We start from the raw sequence: 24,636 nt of genomic DNA on the forward strand, positions 1-24,636 counted from the left end.
GATCCTTGCCAGGCTTCCTTATTGGAATTACTACTGCTTCTTTCCATGCACTTGGTAATCTTCCCTCCCCCCACACTCTGTTATAAAAATGCAGCAACCTCAAGAGCGCTCCTTCTTCTAGATTTTTTAGCATCACGGAGTATATCAGATCTTTCCCTGGGGAGGTTGGTCTCGATCTCTTCATTGCTCTCACCATTTCTGCTAATGTAAATGGATCATCAATTATATCATCTGTTCCTTCCCTCCTGTTTAACATACCTGGGTGTTGACTCATTGTTCTTTCCCTTCTCCTTTTCCCTTCTTCAGACAAATTTTCTGAACTGTGTATCTGTACAAATGACTTGGCCATGACCTCAGCCTTATCCCTACTGGAGACTGCAGTTTCCTCCTCAGATATCATTACTGGATATTCCCATTCCCTTCTATCTCATCCCATCCTCTTAATCATTCCCCATATCTCTCCCACAGGTGTTGTTCTTCCTACCTTGTCGCAAAAACTCCTCCAACTTGCCCTTTTAGCTTGATGTATAGTTCTTCTCACCACTGCCTGTGCTTTCTTATATTGAACCAAATGCTGCATATTATGGGTTCTTTTAACTAGCCTGAATGCTCTATTTCTGTTTTTTACAGCCTGACAACATTCCTTTGTCCACCATGGTACCAGTTTCCTATTCATCCTATTTTTACTCCTGGGTATAGATCCTTCTGCTGCCATAATAATTGCTGAAGTCACCTGACTGTTTAATTCATCTATATTTCCAGAAATATCAATCTTTGTCAATGCTTCTTCACTCAACTTCTGCAACTTACCCCAATCTGCTTTTCCAAACACCCACTTTGGGGTTCCGCCACCTGGTCTTACTTCAACTCTTTCACCCACTGAACACAAAACTGGGTAGTGATCACTGCCACTGTTGAAGCAGTCCAAACTCCCCAGTTACTAACGCCAGCCAAGGTATTAGACACTAACATAATATCTAACACTGACTCAGTTCCTGTTGTTATATCTATCCTTGTGCCTCTACCATCATTCATACACACCAAATCCCTTTCTTCCAACAAATCTTCAATTACCTTTCCATTTGGATCTGTAATCTGATCCCCCCATATTGTGCTATGAGCATTGAAATCTGCACACCACACTATTTTATGTCTGTTTTGTCCTTGTATCTTTAATAGGCTGTCCAAATCCAACCTTTTACATGGATTGTAGTAGTTAATTATAACCTCTCCCTCCCCTCTCTCCCACACTTCCACCACTATGTATTCCTGATCATTTCCCTTTTCCAGTACCCTATATTGTATACCTTGCTTGATTAACATAGCACAACCCCCTCCTCCCGCTAGATTTCTATCTTTCCTTATCATTGTATACCCATATACCACAAAGTCTAAAGTTGGTTTTAACCAAGTTTCCTGAATACACACTACATCCGGTTTTCAACAAATTCTTTAATAAAGTGCTTGAATTCCTGGCTATTGGCCAGTAAGTTCCTTACATTCCATTGCAAAAGAATCACCATAATTAGTATTAACCAACACATGACACTTCCTGGCTTGACTGATTACTGAGGTTCTCCCTCACTTCCTCCCATGTCAGTCCTACTAACCCTAAATGGTTTACTGCTGCTGTTACCACCAGCTGAATTTTGTCACTTTTTGACTTTACCTCAGCCGTACTATTGATCACTCCTGCAATGAATGTTACTAGAGCCTTTTTGTCTACATAAATCCTGTCATTTGTTCTTTGTTGCATCTCTTGTATCCCTATTGCTCCCTGTTCATTAGGAGCATTATTCTGTTCTCTTGACATTCTTACAGCTTCTGCATAAGTGATCTTTCTTTTCACTTTTATTTAGAACCATAGAACCATAGAAACTACAGCACAGAAACAGGCCCTTTGGCCCTTCTTGGCTGTGCCGAACCATTTTCTGCCTAGTCCCACTGACCTGCACACGGACCATATCCCTCCATACACCTCCCATCCATGTATCTGTCCAATTTATTCTTAAATGTTAAAAAAGAACCCGCATTTACCACCTTGTCTGGCAGCTCATTCCATACTCCCACCACTCTCTGTGTGAAGAAGCCCCCTCTAATGTTCCCTTTAAACTTTTCCCCCCTCACCCTTAACCCATGTCCTCTGGTTTTTTTCTCCCCTTGCCTCAGTGGAAAAAACCTGCTTGCATTCATTCTATCTATACCCATCATAATTTTATATACCTCTATCAAATCTCCCCTCATTCTTCTACGCTCCAGGGAATAAAGTCCTAACCTATTCAACCTTTCTCTGTAACTGAGTTTCTTAAGTCCCGGCAACATCCTTGTATACCTTCTCTGCACTCTTTCAACCTTATTTATATCCCTCCTGTAATTTGGTGACCAAAACTGAACACAATACTCCAGATTCGGCCTCACCAATGCCTTATACAACCTCATCATAACATTCCAGATCTTATACTCAATACTTGGATTAATAAAGGCCAATGTACCAAAAGCTCTCTTTACGACCCTATCTACCTGTGACGACACTTTTAGAGAATTTTGTATCTGTATTCCCAGATCCCTCTGTTCCACTGCACTCCTCAGTGCCTTACCATTAACCCTGTATGTTCTACCTTGGTTTGTCCTTCCAACGTGCAATACCTCACACTTGTCAGTATTAAACTCCATCTGCCATTTTTCAGCCCATTTTTCCAGCTGGTCCAAGTCCCTCTGCAGGCTCTGAAAACCTTCCTCACTGTCTACTACACCTCCAATCTTTGTATCATCAGCAAACTTGCTGATCCAATTTACCACATTATCATCCAGGTCATTGATATACATGACAAATAACAATGGACCCAGCACTGATCCCTGTGGCACACCACTAGTCACAGGCCTCCACTCAGAGAAGCAATTCTCTACCACCACTCTCTGGCTTCTTCCATTGAGCCAATGTCTAATCCAATTTACCACCTCTCCATGTATACCGAGCGACTGAATTTTCCTAACTAACCTCCCATGCGGGACCTTGTCAAAGGCCTTACTGAAGTCCATGTACACAATATCCACTGCCTTCCCTTCATCCACTTTCCTGGTAACCTCCTCGAAAAACTCCAACAGATTGGTCAAACATGACCTACCACGCACAAAGCCATGTTGACTCTCCCTAATAAGCCCCTGTCTATCCAAATGCTTGTAGATTCTGTCTCTTAGTACTCCCTCCAATAACTTACCTACTACTGACGTTAAACTCACTGGCCTATAATTTCCCGGATTACTTTTCGATCCTTTTTTAAACAACGGAACAACATGAGCCACTCTCCAATCCTCCGGCACTTCACCCGTAGACAGCGACATTTTAAATATTTCTGCTAGGGTCCCCGCAATTCCAACACTAGTCTCCTTCAATGTCCGAGGGAACACTCTGTCAGGTCCCGGGGATTTATCCACTTTAATTTTCACCAAGACAGCAAGCACCTCCTCCTTTTTAATCTGTACAGTTTCCATGGTCTCACTACTTGATTCCCTCAATTCCATAGATTTCATGCCAGCTTCCTTAGTAAATACAGACGCAAAAAACCTATTTAAGATCTCCCCCATTTCCTTTGGTTCCGCACAAAGCCGACCACTCTGATCTTCAAGAGGACCAATTTTATCTCTTACAATCCTTTTGCTCTTAATATACTTGTAAAAGCTCTTTGGATTATCCTTCACTTTGACTGCCAAGGCAACCTCATGTCTTCTTTTAGCCCTCCTGATTTCTTTCTTAAGTATTTTCTTGCACTTCTTATACTCCTCAAGCACCTGATTTACCCCCTGTTTCCTATACATTTCATACAACTCCTTCTTTTTCTTTATCAGAGTTGCAATATCCCTTGAGAACCAAGGTTCCTTATTCCTATTCAATTTGCCTTTAATCCTGCCAGGAACATACAAACTCTGCACTCTCAAAATTTCCCCTTTGAAGGCTTCCCACCTACCGATCACATCTTTGCCAGAGAACAACCTGTCCCAATCCACGCTTTTTAGATCCTTTCTCATTTCTTCAAATTTGGCCTTCTTCCAGTTCAGAACCTCAACCCTAGGACCAGATCTATCCTTGTCCATGATCAAATTGAAACTAATGGTGTTATGATCACTGGATCCAAAGTGCTCCCCTCCACAGACTTCTGTCACTTGCCCTAATTCGTTACCTAACAGGAGATCCAATATTGCATCCCCTCTAGTTGGTCCCTCTATATATTGATTTAGAAAACTTTCCTGAACACATTTTACAAACTCTAAACCATCTAGACCCCTAACAGTATTTGAGTCCCAATCAATGTATGGAAAATTAAAATCCCCTACCACCACAACTTTATGTTTCCTGCAGTTGCCTGCTATCTCTCTGCAGATTTGCTCTTCCAAGTCTCGTTGACTATTGGGTGGTCTGTAATACAATCCCACTAATGTGGCCATACCTTTCCTGTTTCTCAGCTCCACCCATAAGGACTCAGTAGTCAAGCCCTCTAATCTGTCCTGCCTGAGCACTGCTGTAATATTTTCCCTAACAAGCAATGATACTCCCCTACCTTTCATTCCTCTTCCTCGATCACATCTGAAACATCGGAACCCTGGAATATTAAGCTGCCAGTCCTGCTCCTCCTGTAGCCAAGTTTCACTAATTGCTACAACATCATAATTCCATGTGTCAATCCACGCCCTCAACTCACCCGCCTTCCCCGCAATACTCCTAGCATTGAAATATATATACCTCAGAAGATTTTTACTACCACTCACAACCTTTCTATCAGCGATTTGCTTAAACTTTCAACATCATTTATTTTCACCCCAGCCACACTGTCAGCTCTGGCACTCTGGTTCCCATCCCCCTGCAAATCTAGTTTAAAGCCTCCCCAACAGCACTAACAAACCTCCCTGAAAGGATATTGGTCCCCCTGTGGTTCAAGTGTAATCCGTCTCTCTTGTACAGGTCCCACCTGCCCCAGAAGAGGTCACAATGATCCTGAAATCTGAAACCCTGCCCCCTACACCAGTTCCTCAGCCACTTGTTCCTCCTCCAGAGCATCCTATTCTTACCCTCACTGGCACCTAGCACAGGTAGCAATTCTGAGATTACCACCCTTGAGGTCCTGCTTTTCAACTTCCTACCAAGCTCTCTATACTCACTCTCCAGGACCTCTTCACTCTTCCTTGCTATGTCATTGGTACCGAATTTCTTGTATTTTATTCTCCTGTCTTGTAACTTCACACCCACTCTATGCCACATTATGAGTTCCTCCAGAATTGCAGCATTTTGGTTGCACTCCTGTTCCGCACTTTCCATATTCATGATCACCCCCACATCTAGCATATCTCTCTGCCTTTTACAGTTTTTAGCTATGTGTCCAAACCTTTGACAATTATAGCATCTCAATGGCTTTGGCACATACACCCTTACTGGGTAACTCTTGAAACCCACGAACATCTTCCTTGGCACTCTTTCTTCTTCAAATTCAATCAATACTGTTTCACTTTCCTTTTTCACTCCCTCCTTTGTTGTTTTCAGTCTTAGAACATTCATTACTTTTCCTCCTTTGATATTCCTCTTTAACTCCTCCATATTTATACTCATTGGTATCCCCGTGATCACTCCTTTTCAACCACCATTTCGTACTCCCACCCTCCCAGTGTATTCCACCTTGCATTTTCCTATCTCTTTTAGCTTGAGTGCTTTCTCAAGTTGTTCCTCATTCGCACATCTTACCAATAGGTTGCCATCATTAAGGACATTTGCAAATACTATTTCCCCTATCTTATTTACCAGAGTTGCCGTGAGCACAAGCAGGTTAATTTTCTTCATGTTTCCTTGAGCCTTCTCATTAAACATAGTCATAGACATACTTTATTGATCTTGGGGGAAATTGGTTTTCGTTACAGTTGCACCATAAATAATAAGTAGTGATAGAACCATAAATAGTTAAATAGTAATATGTAAATTATGCCAGTAAGTTATGAAATAAGTCCAGGACCAGCCTACTGGTTCAGGGTGTCTGACCCTCCAAGGGAGGAGTTGTAAAGTTTGATGGCCACAGGCAGGAATGACTTCCTATGACGCTCTGTGCTACATCTCAGTGGAATGAGTCTCTAGCCAAATGTACTCCTGTGCCCAACCAGTACATTATGTAGTGGATGGGAGACATTGACCAAGATGGTATGCAACTTAGACAGCACCGTGAGAGAGTCCTGTTCCATCCCCACAACATCACTAGCCTTACGAATGAGTTTGTTGATTCTTTTGGTGTCTGCTACCTTCAGCCTGCTGCCCCAGCACACAACAGCAAACATGATAGCACTGGCCACCACAGACTGGTAGAACATCCTCAGCATCGTCCGGCAGATGTTAAAGGACCTCAGTCTCCTCAGGAAATAGAGACGGCTCTGACCCTTCTTGTAGACAGCCTCAGTGTTCTTTGACCAGTCCAGTTTATTGTCAATTCGTATCCCCAGGTATTTGTTATCCTCCACCATGTCCACCCTGACCCCCTGGATGGAAACAGGGGTCACCGGTGCCTCAGCTCTCCTCAGGTCTACCACCAGCTCCTTAGTCTTTTTCACATTAAGCTGCAGATAATTCTGCTCACACCATGTGACAAAGTTTCCTACCGTAGCCCTGTACTCAGCCTCATCTCCCTTGCTGATGCATCCAACTATGGCAGAGTCATCTGAAAACTTCTGAAGATGCCAAGACTCTGTGCAGTAGTTGAAGTCCGAGGTATAAATGGTGAAGAGAAAGGGAGACAAGACAGTCCCCTGTGGAGCCCCAGTGCTGCTGATCACTCTGTCGGACACACAGTGTTGCAAGCACACGTACTGTGGTCTGCCAGTCAGGTAGTCAAGAATCCATGACACCAGGGAAGCATCCACCTGCATCGCTGTCAGCTTCTCCCCCAGCAGAGCAGGGCGGATGGTGTTGAACACACTGGAGAAATCAAAAAACATGACCCTCACAGTGCTCACTGGCTTGTCCAGGTGGGTGTAGACACGGTTCAGCAGGTAGACGATGGCATCCTCAACTCCTAGTCGGGGCTGGTAGGCGAACTGGAGGGGATCTAAGTGTGGTCTGACTATAGGCCGGAGCAGCTCCAGAACAAGTCTCTCCAGGGTCTTCATGATGTGGGAGGTCAATGCCACCGGTCTGTAGTCATTGAGACCGCTGGGGTGCGGCGTCTTCGGCACAGGGATGAGGCAGGACGTCTTCCACAGCACAGGAACCCTCCGGAGCCTCAGGCTCAGGTTGAATACATGGTGAAGTACTCCACATAGCTGAGGGGCACAGGCTTTGAGCACCCTGGTACTGACACCATCCGGGCCTGCAGCCTTGCTTGGGTTGAGACGTTTCAAAACTGTCATCTCACCTGTTCAGCTGTGGAGCCCACCGTGGTGGTTTCGTGTGGGGAAGGGGTATAGTCATGAGACCAGGCAATAAACCTAATTATGACAGCACCTTCTTTCTGAACTTGTTCATCTTCCTCACTTTCAGAGCTCTCTCCACTGTCATTTCTTATTCTTTTATTCCCTTTGTCTCGGTTTTCATTCATCCATCCCCTCACTAACTCCTCATTCCCTTTATTTCTCCTTTCACAATAATCCGTTTCTCCCCAGCTGCCTACCTCTGATCCCGAATCCCTATCCTGCTCCTTCTCCACTCTCTTTCCCTCACCCCCCACCGCCTTGTCCGCCATTACTGGACCCACACAACCCCCTCCCAGCAATTCCCGTGCCTTCCCCACTCTCTTTCCCTCACCCCCCACCGCCTTGTCCGCCATTACTGGACCCACACAACCCCCTCCCAGCAATTCCCGTGCCTTCCCCACTCTCTTTCCCTCAACGAGTTCCGCAACCACATTCATGCATGCACCCACTCAAGACCTCCTTCCTCCCCGATTTCCCAGCCAACCCCACAGTTGGAATTTCCAGATACAGGTGTATTTTTACTACAATCAATTGAAACACAGATGATCTCCATTTAACTAATTATGTGACTTGTAAAACCAATTGCCTGCACCAGTGATGATATGGTGTGTCATATTAAAGGGGGTTATTACCTATGCAATTAATTATCTTGAGTTTTATATTTGCAATTAATTTAGATCACTTTGTAGAGATCTGTTTTCACTTTGACACAAAAGAGTCTTTTTCTGTTGATCAGTGTCAAAAAAGTCAAATTAAATCCAATGTTGTAAAACAATAAGACATCAAAACTTCCAAGCGGGTGAATACTTTTTATAGGCACTGTACATCCCAAAGAAAAAGAAGTATTCTAAAGGAAAGATGACAAAACCGTGGCTAACAAAGCCAACATAAAAGCCAAGGAAGGCATATAATAGAGCAAAAATTAGTGGGAAGTTAAGAGGACTGGGAAGCTTTTAAAAACCAACAGAAGGCAACTAAAAATATACTTAAGAAGGTCAAGATGGAATACGAAAGTAAGCTAGCCAATAATATTAAAGGGAATTGCAAAAGTTTCTTCAGATACAGAATGGGTAAAAAAGAGGTGAGAGTGGACATCAGACTGCTGGAAAATGGTGCTGGAGAGGTAGTAATAGGGGACAATGAAATTGCAGAAAAACTGAATAAGTATTTTGGATCAATCTTCACTGTGGAAGACACTAGCAGTATGGTGGAAGTTCCAGGTGTCAGGGGTCATGAAGTGTGTGAAGTTATCATAACCAGAGAGATGGTTCTTGGGAAACTGAAAGGTCTGAAAGTAGATAAGTCACCTGGACGTGTATACCCCAGACGGTGTACACCCCAGAGTTCTGAAAGAAGTGGCTGAAGAGATCATGTAGACATTAGTAATGATCTTTTAAGAATCACTGGAGTTTGGAACGGTTCTGGAAGACTAGAAAATTGCATATGTCACTCCATTCTTCAAGAAGGGAGAGAGGCAGAAGAAAGGAAAGTATAGGCCAGTTGGTTATTGGAAAAGAACAGTAACAGGGATGACAGCGAACAAGTCTGAAGGTAGCTAAATAACATAACAACATAAGAAATAGGAGCAGGAGTAGGCTATCTGGATCGTCGAGCCTGCTCCACCATTAGATAAGATCATGGCTGATCTGACCATGGACTCATTTCCACTGACCTGCCTTTCATAGAAACATAGAAACATAGAAAATAGGTGCAGGAGTAGGCCATTTGGCCCTTCGAGCCTGCACCGCCATTCAGTATGATCATGGCTGATCATCCAACTCAGAACCCTGTACCAGCCTTCCCTCCAAACCCCCTGATCCCTTTAGCCACAAGGGCCATATCTAACTCCCTCTTAAATATAGCAAATGAACTGGCCTCAACTGTTTCCTGTGGCAGAGAATTCCACAGATTCACCACTCTCTGTGTGAAGAAGTTTTTCCTAATCTTGGTCCTAAAAGGCTTCCCCTTTATCCTCAAGCTGTGACCCCTCATTCTGGACTTCCCCAACATCGGGAACAATCTTCCTGCGTCTAACCTGTCCAATCCCTTTAGGATTTTATACGTTTCAATAAGATCCCCCCTCAATCTTCTAAATTCCAACGAGTGTAAGCCTAGTTCATCCAGTCTTTCATCATATGAAAGTCCTGCCATCCCAGGAATCAATCTGGTGAACCTTCTTTGTACTCCCTCTATGGCAAGGATGTCTTTCCTCAGATTAGGGGACCAAAACTGCACACAATACTCCAGGTGTGGTCTCACCAAGGCCTCGTACAACTGCAGTGGTACCTCCCTGCTCCTGTACTCGAATCCTCTCGCTATAAATGCCAGTATACCGTTCGCCTTTTTCACCGCCTGCTGTACCTGCATGCCCACTTTCAATGACTGGTGTATAATGACACCCAGGTCTCGTTGCACCTCCCCTTTTCCTAATCGGCCACCATTCAGATAATAACCTGTTTTCCTGTTTTTGCCACCAAAGTGGATAACCTCACATTTATCCACATTAAATTCCCCCTCATAACCTTTAATTTCCCTACTATGCAAAAATCTATCCACCTTTCTCTCAAACTTATTTACTGAGGCAGCATCCACTGCTTCATTAGGCAGAGAATTCCCAAATTCACCACTCTCTGGGAAAAGCAGTTCCTCCTCATCTCCGTCCTAAATCTACTCCCCCAAATCTTGAGACTATGTCCCCTAGTGCTAGTCTCACCTACCAGTGGAAACAACTTTCCTGCCTCTATCTTATCTATCCCTTTCGTATCAGATGGTGTACACCCCAGGGTTCTGAAAAAGGTAGATGAAGAGAGGGTGTGGAGGCATTAGTAATGATCTTTCAAGAATCAGGACTGTGTAATGGTTCCAGAAGACTGGAAAATTGTAAACGTCACTACACTTTTCAAGAAGGGAGAGAGGCAGAAGAAAGGAAACTATGGACCAGTTAGTCTGACCTCAGTGGTTGGGAAATTGTTAGAATTGTTTGTTAAGGATGTGATTTTGAGGTACTTTCAGGCACATTATAAAATAGGCCATAGTCTGCATGGTTTCCTCAAGGAAAAATATTGCCTGACAAATCTTTTGACATTCTTTGAAGAAATAACAAGCAGGATAGACAATGGAGAATTGGTTGATGTTGTGAACTTGGATTTTCAGAAAGCCCTTGATGAGGTGCCACACATGAGGCTGCTTAACAAATTAAGAGCCCATGGTATTACAGGAAAGATTCTAGCATGGATAAAGCAGTGGCTGATTGGCAGGACACAAAGAGTGGGAATAAAGGGAGCCTCTTCTGGTTGGCTGCGGTGTTAATGACTTTGTTGCAAAGTTTGAAGATGACATGAAGATACTTGGAGGGGCAGATAGTTTTGAGAGGCTACAGAAAGACAGATTAGAAGAATGGGCATAGAAATGGCAGATGGGATACCATGTCAGGAAGTGTATGGTCATGCACTTTGGTGGGAGACTGAAAGGGTTGACTGTTATCTAAATAGAGAGAAAATACAAAAAAAAAAAATTGCAAAGGGAGTTGGGAATCCTTGTGCAGGATTCCCTAAAGGTTAATTTGCAGGTTGAGTCTGTGGTGAGAAAGACAAATGTGATATTAGTATTCATTTCAAGAGGACTAGGATACAAAAGCAAGGATGTAATGTTGAAACTTTATAAGGCACTGGTGAGGCCTCATTTGGAGTATTGTGAGCAGGTTTGGGCCAGTTATCTTAGAAAGGATGTGCTGAAACTGGAGAGAGTTCAAATGAGATTCACGAAAATGATAGCAGGATTGAACGGTTTATCATATGAAGCACATTTGATGGCTCTGGGCCTGTATTCACAAGATTTCAGAAGAATCAGCAGTGACCTCATTGAAACCAATTGAATGGTGTAAGGCCTTGATAGAGTGGATGTGGAGAGGATGCTTTCTATGGTGCAAGAGTCTAGGACCAGAGGACACAGCCTCAGAATAGAGAGGCCTTTTAGAACAGAGATGAGGAGGAGTTTCTTCAGCCAGAGAGTGGTAAATCTGTGGAATTCTTTGCCACGAGAAACATGTGGCAGGGAATTCAGAGGATTACCGACTACGTCTACCCTGCGTGTCAGTGACCAGGATGCTTCACTTTCTGAGAGGCTGAATGTCTTCTACACCCAATTTAATGTGCAGAACAAAATGCTGGCGAGGAAGGCAGCCCTCACCTCAGGAGAGCAGACACTCTGTCTAGCTGAAGCTGAGGTGAGGAAGGCCCTGGATGAGTAACCTCACGCAAAACTGCAGGGTCTGATAATATGCCAGGTAGAGTTCTGAAAAGGGAGGCTGACAGGGAGGCTAATGGGCATATTTAACATATCTCTGGAACAATCCAGAAATCTCTCAGTTTTCAAGGTGGCAACCATCATTCCAGCAACAAAGAAGGCGACAGTAACCTGTCTAAATGTCTTATCATGTCTGATGGTATTAACCAACCATTATGAAATGCTTTGAGCAGCTCATCACGGAGCACATTAAAGCCTTTCTCCCAGCTACACTGGACCCTTTCTAGTTCACCTACAGCTCCATTCGATCTACTCCATCCTCCACTCTCACCTGTCCCATCTTGGAAATGGGGTCTCGTGTGCCACACTGCTGTTTATAGATTTCAGTTCGGCATTCAACACTACCATACCCCAGCGACTGATAGGGAAACTGTCCACGCTGGGCCTCAACACCTCCCTCTGTAATTGGATACTGGACTTGTTAACAATAAGGCCACAGTCAGTCTGTGTGAGCAGCAGTGTCTCTCGTCCCATTACACTGAGCACTGGCGCTGTGTGCTCGGCCCACTGCAGACATATGACTGTGTCGCAGAATCCAGCTTACACCGTGGCATCAAGTTTGTGGATGACACAACTGTGGTCGGCCTTATCAAGAATGATGACGAGACAGAGTATCGAGAGGAAGTAGAGCGGCTGGTGGATTGGTGTGAGAACAACCTGAGCCTGAATGTGGAGAAGACAAAGGAAATCATTGTGGACTTCAGGAAGGTGCAGATGAACCATCCTCCTCTGCGAATACATGCCTCCTCCATGTGACTGGTTAATCTGTTCAGTACCTTACAATATATAATATTAATGCACTTTAGTTTGCTATTAATGTGTGATTCCTCTGTAGATTTTATCCTTACTTTTATAAGTTATCATGTGTTATGTGTACCACTATGCTTTACACCCGGGTTCGGAGAAACATTCTCTCATCTCTATATACATTATATGGTTATATATGTTATATACATGTATGTAGTTAAGTGACAATAAACTTAACTGTGAAGACCAAGTTTTTATGAATATTTAAGGCAGGAGGTTGATAGATTCTTGATTGGTCAGGACATGGAGAGAAGGCAGGAGATTGGGGCTGAGAGGGAAAATAGATCAGTCATGATAGAATAGCAGACAGACTTAATGGGCCAAATGGCCTAATTCTGCTCCTATATTTTATGGCCTTATGGCTGAAGTGACTTGTTTGAGCTGGAGGTCTGTAATTAGTGGTGTTCCATAGGAATCTGTGCTGGGATCTCTGCTGTTTGTGATGTCTATAAATGACCTGGATGAAAACGTAGATGGGTCGGTTAGTAAGTTTGCGGATGATACCAAGATTGGAGGAGTTGTGGATAGTGTGGAACACTGGCAAAGAACACAGCACGATGTCAATCAGTTGTAGATATGGGCAGAGAGATGGCAGATGGAGTTTAACCCAGATAAATGTGAGGTGTTGCACCTCGGTAGGGCAAATGCAGGGTAACAGTACACTGTTAAGGGCAAGATCTTTAACTGTGTTGCTGAGCAGAGAGACCTTGGGATCCAAGTTCATAGCTCCTTGAAAATGGCTACACAGGTTGATAAGATGGTTAAGGAAGCTTATGGAATGCTTGCTTTTATTAATGAAGAGGTCAAAAGTCAAGAGATTATGTTGCAACTTTAAAAAACTCTGGTTTGGCCACATCTGGAGTATTGCGTACAGTTCTGGTCACCCTACTATAAGAAGGATGTCGAGGCTTTGGAGACAGTGCAGAAAAGGTTTGCTAGGACACCGCCTGATTTAGAGGGCACGTACTGTCAGGAGAGGCTGGATAAACTTGGGTTGTTTTCTTTGCAGTGTCGGAGTCTGAGGGGAGATCTGATAGAGATTATGAGAGGCATAGGTAGAGTGGACAGAGAGTATCTGATTCCCAGGGTTGAAATGCCTAATACCAGAGGGCATGCATTGAAGGTGAGAGGGGTATGTTCAAAGGGGGATGTGAGGGACAAATTTTTTACTCAGAGAGTTGTGGATGCCTGGAATACGCTGCCTGGTGTGGTGATAGAAATAAATATATTGAAGGCTTTTAAGAGACGTTTGGATAGGCACATGAATGTAAGGAAGCTGGAGGGATATGGACATGGTGTAGGTAGGAGGGAATAGTACTTGTGTGTTTTTGATTTGCTTTTTAGCTGGATTGGCACTACACTGTGGACGAGTGGGCTGTTCCAGCACTGTACAGTACTATGTTCTATGTCCTATAATACTTGGCAGATCATAGTGCAGTTGTCCATTACTCCAGTGGTGAGGCCACACTTTGGAATAATCTGTACAGTTTTGGTCACCCTGCGATAGAAAATATGTTACTAAACAGGAGAGAGTGTGGAACAGATTTATGAGGTTGTTACCAGGTCTTGAGGGTCTTAGCTGGAAGGAGAGGTGGGGTGGGTTAGAACTTTATACCTTATGAGGGAGATTGTGAGGTGCTGTTACAGAGCTGCATCAAATCATGCGAGGGATAGACAGAGTTGGGAAATTACAAACAAGAAGGCGTAGGGTTAAGATGAGAGAAGAGAGACTGAGGGCAGCTTGTTCACCCAGAGGTTGGTCATTATATGGAACGAGCTGTCAGAGGAAATGGTTGAGCCAAGTACGTTAACATATCATACTGGTTAGCACACTCGGAGTGTTGGGGTTCAATTCCCGCTGCCATCTGTAAGAAGTTTGCATGTCCTTCCTGTGTGTGTGAGCTTTCTCTGGGTGCTTCAATTTACTCCCAGAGTCCAAAGACATATGAGTTAGTAGGGTAATTGGTCATTGTAAATTGTCCTGTGATTAGGCTAGGGTTAAATTGGTGGGTTGGAAGATAGTGTGGCTTGTTAGGCTAGAAGAATGGTTCACGCCGTACCTCTAAGTAAAATAAAGCATTAAACAACTTTTAAAAGTCAATTGGAAAAGTTTAGAAAGTTAATGGCTAAATGTTAGCAAATGGCACAAGCTTAGTCAGCTATCTGGATTAAAATGGACAGGTTGGGCCAAAGGCCTGTTTCTGTGTTGTGTACCTCTGTAACTCCCCTGTCTCTTCCCTCTCTACCACCCTCCCACTCTCTCACTCCCCCTACCTCACTCTCCCACCTCCCCCTCTCTCTCCCACCCTCTCTCCCTCCTCTCTCCTCTCTCCTACCCTTCTCTCTCCTCTCTCCTACCCTCCTCTCTCCTCTCTACCACCCTCCCACTCTCTCACTCCCCCTACCTCACTCTCCCACCCCCTCTCTCTCCCACCCTCTCTCCCTCCTCTCTCCTCTCTCCTACCCTTCTCTCTCCTCTCTCCCACCCTCCTCTCTCTCTCTCTCACCTTCTGTTCCCCATCTCTCTCCTCTCTCTCCCCCTACCTCTCTCTCCCTCCCCTCCCCTCTCTCCTCCCCTTCCCTCTCCCACCTCTCCCACACTCTCTCCCCTCCCTCTCCATCCCTCTCCATCCCTCACAACTGCCTCCTTTACTCCCTCTCTCCCACTCTCACCCTCCATCCCTCCCTCCCACTCCCTCATTCCCTTTCTCTGTCCCTCACACCTCCCTCTCCTCCTCCCCGTCCCTCCCTCTCTCCCATGCTCCCTGACTCAGGAGCACCAGCGGATCTCGTACAAGCTGGAAGAGACGAGCCTGCGCCTGTGGGACGAGGTGGATCTGTACCGCAGGATGGTGGACAGGATGAGGCAGAACCGGCAGGAGTTTCAGAGGGAGCGCGAGGCCATGCAGGAGGTGGGGTGGGGGTAGAGGGAGAGGGAGGGAGAGGTGGTACAGGGAAGGGGGAGGGGATAAGTGAACAGTGTGTCTGGGGGATGTTGGGGAGGGAGGGTGATGGAGTGAGAGAGGTGGCACAGGAGAAGGTGGTGATCCTGGGATGATGTTGAATTGGCAGCTGTGGGAGGGGGTATAAAGGGGGGTGTGAGTATGGAGCTCGGCTTCCCAGTCTGTGTCCTCAGGTTCAGACCGAGAAGAGCCCCGACAGCCTGGTGAACCCCTGCAACAGGGCAGGAGATAGACTTGCTCCACCGCCCCAACCCCATTCTGATCAGTGATGTACCGACAGACCCCAAACCACCGGCTCTCACTGTCTCCTCTCTCTCCTCCCCCCTTACCTACTCCCCTTTCTTTCCTGTATCATCTGTCTTCCCCCTCTACCCCATTATCCACTCCTCATCCACCCTCTTCTCTCCCTCTCTCTCCCCCTCGGCCCCTCTCCTCCCCCTTCTCTCGCTCCTCCTCTCCTTCCCTCTCTCCCTCTCCCCTCCCCCTCCCTCTTTCCCTCCTCCTCTCTCCTCCCTCTCTCCCGCTTCTCTCCCTCTCGTCACCCCTCTCCCCCTCCCCTCTCCTCCTCTCCTCTCCCCTCTCCCCCCTCCCCTCTCCCCTCTCCTCCTCTCCTCTCCCCTCCCCTCTCCCCCCTCCCCTCTCCCCTCTCCTCCTCTCCTCCTCTCCTCTCCCTCTATCCCCTTCTCCCCCCTCCTCACTCTCCCCCCTCCCCTCCCTCTTTCCCTCCTCCTCCCCTCCCTCTATCCCTGCGTCCCTCTCTCCTCCCTCTCTCCCTCTTCTCTCCCTCTCATCACCCCTCTCCCCCTCTCCTCGTCTCCTCCTCTCCTCTCCCTCTCTCCCTCGTCCTCCCCCTCCTCTCCCCTTCCCTCATTCCTCCTCCCCTCCCTCATTCCTCCTCCCCTCCCTCATTCCTCCTCCCCTCTCCCTCATTCCTCCTCTCCTCTCCCCCCATTCCTCCTCTCCTCACCCTCTCTCCCTCTCTCCTCACCCTCTCTCCCTCTCTCCTCCTCTCCTCATCCCCTCTGCCCCTCTCCTCCTCTCCTCTCCCCTTCTCCTCACCCTCTCTCCCTCGTCCTCCCCCTCTTCTCCCTTTCTCTCCCTCCTCCTCCCCCTCCGTCTCCCTCTCTCCTCCTCCCCCTCCGTCTCCCTCTCTCCTCCAGCTCATTGAAGACCTGCGCAGGGAGCTGGAACACCTTCAGCTCTTTAAGCTGGACACTGAGAGGCCGGGCTGGGCTCACAGTTCACCGTCCGCTCTCTACCGCCTCTCCCTCCGCTCCCGGGAGCTTGAGCTTGAACACGAGGTCCGCCGACTGAGGCAGGTGGGTGGGGGTTTCTGGGCCGTGATCCTGGGGTGCTGGCATGTTTCCCGGGGCAGGCAGGTGAGTGTCCCCCATGGAGGGTTATGTGTGCCCCCCCCCCCAGTGCAGGTGGGCACTGAGGATGGATCCATTTGTCTTGGCAGCTGGCCCAGGCACTCCTGGGAAGGGGTCAGTGTCGCAGAATAGATGGGGTAGTGTCCCCTGGGTGGGTCAGTGCCCCCTGGATGGAGTGCCCCCTGGGTGGAATATCCCCCGGGTGGGTCAGTGTCTGGGATGGAGTGTCCCCTGGGTGGGTCAGTGTCCGGGATGGAGTGTCCCTTGGGTGGAGTGTCCCCTGTGTGGGTCAGTGTCCAGGATGGAGTGTCCCCTGGTTGGAGTATCCCCTGGGTGGAATATCCCCCGGGTGGGTCAGTGTCTGGGATGGAGTGTCCCCCGGGTGGGTCAGTGTCTGGGATGGAGTGTCCCCTGGGTGGGTCAGTGTCCGGGATGGAGTGTCCCTTGGGTGGAGTGTCCCCTGTGTGGGTCAGTGTCCAGGATGGAGTGTCCCCTGGATGGAGTGCCCCCTGGGTGGAATATCCCCCGGGTGGGTCAGTGTCTGGGATGGAGTGTCCCCTGGGTGGGTCAGTGTCCGGGATGGAGTGTCCCTTGGGTGGAGTGCCCCTGGGTGGGTCAGTGTCCAGGATGGAGTGTCCCCTGGTTGGAGTATCCCCTGGGTGGAGTGTCCCCTGGGTGGGTCAGTGTCCGGGATGGAGTGTCCCTTGGGTGGAGTGCCCCTGGGTGGGTCAGTGTCCAGGATGGAGTGTCCCCTGGTTGGAGTATCCCCTGGGTGGAGTGTCCCCTGGGTGGGTCAGTGTCCGGGATGGAGTGTCCCTTGGGTGGAGTGCCCCTGGGTGGGTCAGTGTCCAGGATGGAGTGTCCCCTGGTTGGAGTATCCCCTGGGTGGAGTGCCCCTGGGTGGGTCAGTGTCCAGGATGGAGTGTCCCCTGGTTGGAGTATCCCCTGGGTGGAGTGCCCCTGGGTGGGTCAGTGTCCGGGATGGAGTATCCCCTGGGTGGAGTGCCCCTGGGTGGGTCAGTGTCTGGGATGGATTGTCCCCTGAGTGAAGTGCCCCCTGCAGTGGGTCGCTGTCTCACCTGTGCTCTGACTGTGTCCATGACAGGAGAACGCGAGGCTGCGGGAACAGAACATGGAGCTGAACGGACAAGTCCTTGGCCTGAGTCTGAGTGAGGCGGCCGGCCTCTTCCAGAACCCAGCGCAGAGCCTGGCCACCGAAATCGACACCGCCAGCCGTGACCAGGTGTGAACCTGTCTGAGAGGGGTTGGGCGCTGCAGACTGAGGGGGTTTCAGGTGGGAGGGGGTGCTGCCAGCTGAGGGCAGGGTGTGCAGGGGAGCGTGGGTGGTGGGTGTCAGAGTGAGAGGGTGGGGAAAGGTTGGGTTTAGGATGAGGGTTCGGTGAGGGGAGGGTGACCCTGACTGTGCTGGGGTGGTGGGGTGGAGAGGAGGTGTGGTCAGGGTGGGGGAGAGGTGGTATGGTCAGGGTGGGGGGCCACAGCTGAAAGTGGTGTGTGTGATGGAGTCTGATTGGGAGAGATGTGCTGGAAGAGGGAGGAGTGGGAGAATTGAGGGGATGAAGTTGGCAACTTGACCCTGACCCTGACCCTGACTCTGTGCCACAGCTGATGGAGGCGCTGAGGGACCGGGAGGAGATTAACCTGCGTCTGCGTCAGTACATGGACCGAATCATCCTCGCAATAATTGACCACAACCCCTCAATCCTTGAGATCAAAAAGTAGCGCCTGGCGAGGGAATATTCACACCGAGGGAGCGTCACACTGAGGGAGCGTCACACTGAGGGAGCGTCACACCGAGGGAGTGTCTACACCGAGGGAGCGTCCACACTGAGGGAGCCTCACACCGAGGGAGTGTCCACATTGAGGGAGCACCTGACATCCACACTGAATGTCCAGTGAGGGAGTGCCCCAGTGAGAGAGAGCTCTGGGTGCTATTGCTCACCGAACCCTGTCTAACGTTGATATGTCGGTCCCTCACAGGACAATGATCAGCTGTGTCACACAAATGTTGATTGGGACTCTCGTTACTCTGCAGGGTGATAGATGCAGTGAAACCCCAGCACCTCTGTCCACCCTGTCCGATCACTGGTCAGCATCAGTGGGAGAGTCTCTGCCCGTCCAGTGTGGGGGTGCCGAGTGACTGGGACAGTGATGTGGGTGTTCTCCTGGAAGACGGGTCTCTCAGGGTTGAGGCTAGTCTTAAGGGGCGGATCAAATCTGGAGTCAAATCTCACCTAAAGCTGCATATGGGGCCCTTCCTCCACATTCGGCTCTCTCTACTCCTCGCCCTCTCCTCCTCCTAACCCCAGACAGACCACAGACAGTGCCTGCCTCATCCCAGACAGACCACAGACAGTGCCTGCCCCATCTCAGACAGACCACAGACAGTGCCTGTCCCAGCCCAGACAGACCACACACAGCACCTGACCCATCCCAGACAGAGTGAGATGAAAGGCAGTGTGCAGATGGGTTTGTGGGAAGTGGACAGTGATATTTTTGGGAATTTGGTTCAATGGCCAGTGGGTGGGACTGAGGAGGGAGGGAGGAGTTGGCTTCATGGGGCAAGAGGGGATTGAGGGAGGGGGTCAGCAGGTGAACCAATGTCAATGAGGAGTGGGAGATTCCAGATGGGCTGTGGAAATTGCCAGAGGATCACCCCCTGCCCCTCCCTCGCTGCCCCGTCACCGATGGAGCACAGAGCCAGGGCCGTGCTGAGGTGAAGGAGACAATCCCAGTCTATACAAGCTAGTTTGCCTGACGTCGGAGGGGGAGGGCGTGTGGGAAGATGGTATATATGGGAGTATGGGAGGGGGTCTCGGAGGCAGATCTACAGATTTCTGGAAGAGGCTTTTGGAACAGAGATGAGGAGGAATTTCTTTAGCTAGAGGGTGGTGAATTTGTGGAATTCATTGTCACTGGAGGCCAAGTCATTGGGTATATTTAAAGCAGAGGTTGCTAGATTCTTGATTAGTCAGGGCATGAAAGAATACAGGAAGAAGGCAGGAGGTTGGGGCTGAGAGAGAAAATAGATCAGCCATGATGAGCTGGCCGAGCAGACTCGATAGGCCAAATGGCCTCATCCTGTTGCTATGCCTTACGGTCGGAGGGGGGCGGGCTGAAGTGTTTCCAGGGTCAAGGTGCAGATGAGGGTGAGGGTAAATGACACGAGTTAGGTAACAGGGCAAGGTGGAGTTTGCAGGTGGGGGCCGCTCAGGTGGTAGGAGAGAGGGGGCAGATGCAACGGGCTGTGGCTGGGTCCTTCAGAGACTGACAGAGCGTGGCATGATCAGACGGAGTACCTGAGTTATTGGAGCAGAGGTCAAAGTTAATTGGTAGATGGAATAATATAAGTATCTACTATCAGTACATAGTTCCATGAAAGTGGTGATACGGGTAAACAAGATGTATGACACATTGGCCTTTGTTGGTTGGGCCATTGAGTGCAGGAGCTGGGATCTTTTGTTAACAATGTACGAGCCTTTGATGGGACCATGCTTGGAGTATTGTATGCAGTTTTGGTCATCCAGCCTTAGGAAAGATGTCATTCAGATGGGAAGGATGAGGAAAAGATTCACAAGGAAGGAGGGCTTGAATTATAAGAAGTATGGATGGGCTGGGATGCTTTCCCCTGAAGTGTAGGAGGCTGAGGGGCATTTATAACATCCTGCAGGGAGTAGATAAAGTGAGGGTGGGGGGGGGGAGTCACATGTGTTTTTCCCAGGATCAGGGAGCTTAAAACTAGAGGGCACAGGTTTAAGGTGAGAGGGGAAAAAAGGGGAGCTGAGGGGAAGGCTTTACAGACAGAGGGAGGTGGGTATGTGGAACGAGCTGCTGGAGGAAGTGTTTGGTTACTCTTGGACAGGTTTATGGGCAGGATATGAGCCAGATGCAGGAAATGGGAGAAGCTCAGGTAGGTGCCACGGTAAACATGGAGCATTTGGGCCAAAGAGCCAGTATTGATGCTCTATCTTTGTCAGAGAGGCTGACTGATCACCCAGATGGAGCAAGGGGAGTTGGTCACTTCTGCCTACCTACAGCAGAACACTCGGAATCTCCTGCGACTTCGATAGACATTGAAGAGGCACAACAGGCAGGGCGCAGGGCTGGGAGTGGGCAAACAAATGGCAATGGGCAGAATGGCCTCACTCTGAGTCTATTCTTGTCCAATCTCAGACTGATCCTGTAGCCCCTGACCGTACAGGCAAGGGTTCCCACTCACAATCCCCCAGCTGAAGTAACTCTGTCCCAGGGATCCAAGAACAATATTGTGCTAGAATATTGATTATGGGCCGGCCTACTTTTAACGCCCAACATTAACGGGAGCCATATGTCAGTTCACTGAGGGGGTCCAGGTCACCATCCAGAACAACTCCCACACTGATATGGTGACTCCCCTCCAAACATGTCCCCAGCCACCATCCTTGTTGTGAGGGCTGGCTGAAACCACTCAGCTGTTCCCCATTGACTAGAGCTACCAGATCTCAGTGCCTCACTGGGTTGGGTGCTGCCTTAACGACTACCAGCACCACTTGGGTATGTGTTTGGAACCAGTTTGGGATCCGAAGCACAGAATGGGCAATGGTGAGCAGGTACAGGACATGGAGGAGTGAGGAGGGATTGGATAGTGGTGAGCAGATACAGAACATGGCCGGATGAGAAGGGACTGGGCAGTGGTGAACAGGTACTGGGGGATAGTGAGACTGGGCAGTGGTGAACAGGTACTGGGGATGGTGAGACTGGGCAGTGGGGAACAGGTACTGGGGGATAGTGAGACTGGGCAGTGGTGAACAGGTATTGGGAGATGGTGAGACTGGGCAGTGGTGAACAGGTACGGGGGATGGTGAGACTGGGCAGTGGTGAACAGGTACTGGGGGATAGTGAGACTGGGCAGTGGTGAACAGGTATTGGGAGATGGTGAGACTGGGCAGTGGTGAACAGGTACGGGGGATGGTGAGACTGGGCAGTGGTGAACAGGTGCTGGGGATAGTGAGACTGGGCAGTGGTGAACAGGTACTGGGGGATGGTGAGATTAGGCAGTGGTGAACAGGTATAAGACGAAAGAGTGAGGAGAAGCTGGACAGTGGCGAGCAGGTACCGGACTTGGGGGTCAGGACTGGCGGTGGTAGTGAGCAGGTATAGGACACAGAGGGTGAGAAGGGACCTGGTAGTGGTGAGCAGGTACAGGACGTGTGGGAGTTGAGAAGATTTTGGGCAGCGATGAGCAGGTTCAGAACATGAAGGGATGAGGAGGGACAGGGCAGTGCTGAGCAGGCGAAGGACGTGGGGGTGAGAAGGGAATGGCAATGGTGAACGGGTACAGGACGAGGGGTCGACGAGTTACGGGGCAGTTGTCAGTGGGTACAGGACATGGCAAGGTGAGGAGAGACAGGGCAGTGGTAAACAGGTACAGGGCAAGTGGGTGAGGGACTTGACAGAGGATATAACGAGCGCAGTGGATAGAGGGGAAAAGATGGACATTATTTACTTGGATTTCCAGAAGGCGTTCATTAAGGTGCCACAGAAAAGACTTATCCATAAGATAAGGATGCATAGAGTTGGGGGTGATGTATTAGCATGGATAGAGGATTGGTTAACCAATACAAAGCAGAGCAAACATGGGTGTCATTCTGGCTGGAAATCAGTGGTGAGTGGTGTGCCACGGGGTTCAGTGCTGGGCCCACAAGTGTTCATGACAGTTCTGGATACCCCACCATAGGAAACATCATCTCCACATCCTCATCTAGTCTTTTCAACATTCGGTAGGTTTCAATGAGATCCCTCCGCATTCTTCTAAATTCCAGTGAGTACTGGCCCAAAGCTGCCAAACACTCGTATGTTAACCCTTTCAATCCCAGAATCATCCTTGTGAACCTCCTCTGGACTCTCTCCAATGACAACACATTCTTTCTGAAATAAGGAGCCTAAAACAGTTGACAATACTCCAAGTGGCCTGACTAGTGTCTTATAAAGCTTCAGCATTATCTCCTTGTTGTTATATTCTGTTCCCCTTGAAATAAATGCCAACATTGCATTTGTCTTCTTTACCACAGACTCAAACTGTGAATTAACCTTCTGGGAGTCTTGCATGAGGACTCTTAAGTCCCTTCGCATCTCTGATGTTTGAATTTTCTCCCCATTTAGATAATAGTGTGCATTATTGTTCCTTTTACCAAAATGCATTATCATACATTTCCTAACACTGTATTCCATCTGTCCCTTTTTTGCCCATACTTCCAATTTGTCTAAGTCCTGCTGCAATCACATTGCTTCCTCAGCACTACCTACCTCTCCACCTATCTTCGTATCATCTGCAAACTTTGCCTCAAAGCCATCAACTCCATTATCTAAATCATTGACAAACAATGTGAAAGTATCGGTCCCAATACTGACCCCTGTGGAACACCACTAGTCACTGGCAGCCAACCAGAAAAGGCCTCCTTTATTCCCACTTGCTGCCTTCTGCCTGTCAGCCATTCCACTATCCATGCCAGTATCTTTCCTATAATGCCACAGGATTTTATCTTGTTAAGCAGCCACATGTAAGGCACCTTATCAAAGGCCTTCTGAAAATCTACATAAATGACATCCACTGCCTCTCCTTTATCCACCCTGCTTGTTACTTCCTTAAAGAACTCTATCAGATTTGTCAGACAAGATTTCCCTTTACAGAAACCATGCTGACTTTGACTTATTTTATCATTAGTCTCCAAGTACCCCGAAACCTCATTCTTAATAATGGACTCCAACACTTTCCCAATCACTGAGGTTAGGCTAACTGGCCTGTAATTTCCTTTCTTTTGCCTTCCTCCCTTCTCAAAGAGCGGAGTGATGTTTCCAATTTACCAGTCCTCCAGGATCATACCAGAATCAAGCGATTCTTGAAAGATCATGACCAATGCATCCGAGACTCTGGGATGTCGTCCATCTGGTCCAGGTGACTTATCCACCTTAAGACCTTTCAGCTTGCCTGGCACTTTTTCCTTTGTAATAACAATGGCACTCACTTCTGCTCCCTGACACTCATGGATCTCTAGCACACTGCTAGTGTCTTCCACAGTGAAGGTTGACACAAAGTACCCATTAAGTTCATCTGCCATTTCTTTATCCCCCATTACTATCTCACCAACATCATTTTCCAGTGGTCCAATATCAGCTATCACCTCCCTTTTATTCATTATATAACTGAAAAAACTTTTCATATCCTACTTTATATTATCAGCTAGTTTGCCCTCATATTTAATCTTTTCCCTTCTTAGAGCTCCTTCAGTTGCCTTTTGTTGGATTTTAAAAGCTTCCCAATCATCCAACTTCCCATTCAATTTTGCTACCTTGTATGTCCTTTCCTCGGCTTTTATGCAGTCCTTAATTTCCCTTGTCAACCACAGTTGCCTCGCACTGCCTTTTGAAAACAACCTCTGTGGGACATATCTATCAAGCACGTTGTGAACTGGACCATAAGACTATTCCCAGAAACTTCAGGCACCTCTGTTCAGCTGTCGTCCCTGCCAGTATCCCTCTCCAATCCACCTGGGTAAGCTCCTCCCCCATGCCTCTGTAATTCCCTTTATTCCATTGCAATACAGATACATGTGAGTTGTGCTTCTCCCTCTCAAATTGCAGTATGAATTCAATCCTATTATGATCACTGCCTCCTAAGGGTTCCTTTACATTAAGCTGACTAATAAGATCTGGGTTATTACACAACATCCAATCTAAGATAGCCTTTCCCT

General features: G+C 48.1%; 1 protein-coding gene across 3 annotated transcripts in view; it reads left to right on the top strand.

Annotated features, from left to right (window-relative positions):
* Positions 1–19,423, top strand: part of rab11fip4a (RAB11 family interacting protein 4 (class II) a) — a 73,937-nt gene extending 54,514 nt beyond the window's left edge. Inside the window, exons 12-15 of one of the 3 annotated variants that reach the window (XM_063030883.1) lie at positions 15,327–15,464; positions 16,676–16,834; positions 17,994–18,131; positions 18,512–19,423. In XM_063030883.1, coding sequence (XP_062886953.1) covers positions 15,327–15,464; positions 16,676–16,834; positions 17,994–18,131; positions 18,512–18,628 — 552 coding nt within the window. In that variant the 3' untranslated portion in view covers positions 18,629–19,423. Of the gene's footprint in view, positions 1–15,326; positions 15,465–16,675; positions 16,835–17,993; positions 18,132–18,511 lie in introns of those variants that run through there. The other 2 variants (XM_063030884.1, XM_063030885.1) reach the window with 2 other exon arrangements.
* Positions 19,424–24,636: the final 5,213 nt, after the last annotated feature.

Source organism: Mobula hypostoma, chromosome 22 (genome assembly GCF_963921235.1).
Source record: "Mobula hypostoma chromosome 22, sMobHyp1.1, whole genome shotgun sequence".
Taxonomy (NCBI): Eukaryota; Metazoa; Chordata; class Chondrichthyes; order Myliobatiformes; family Myliobatidae; genus Mobula; species Mobula hypostoma.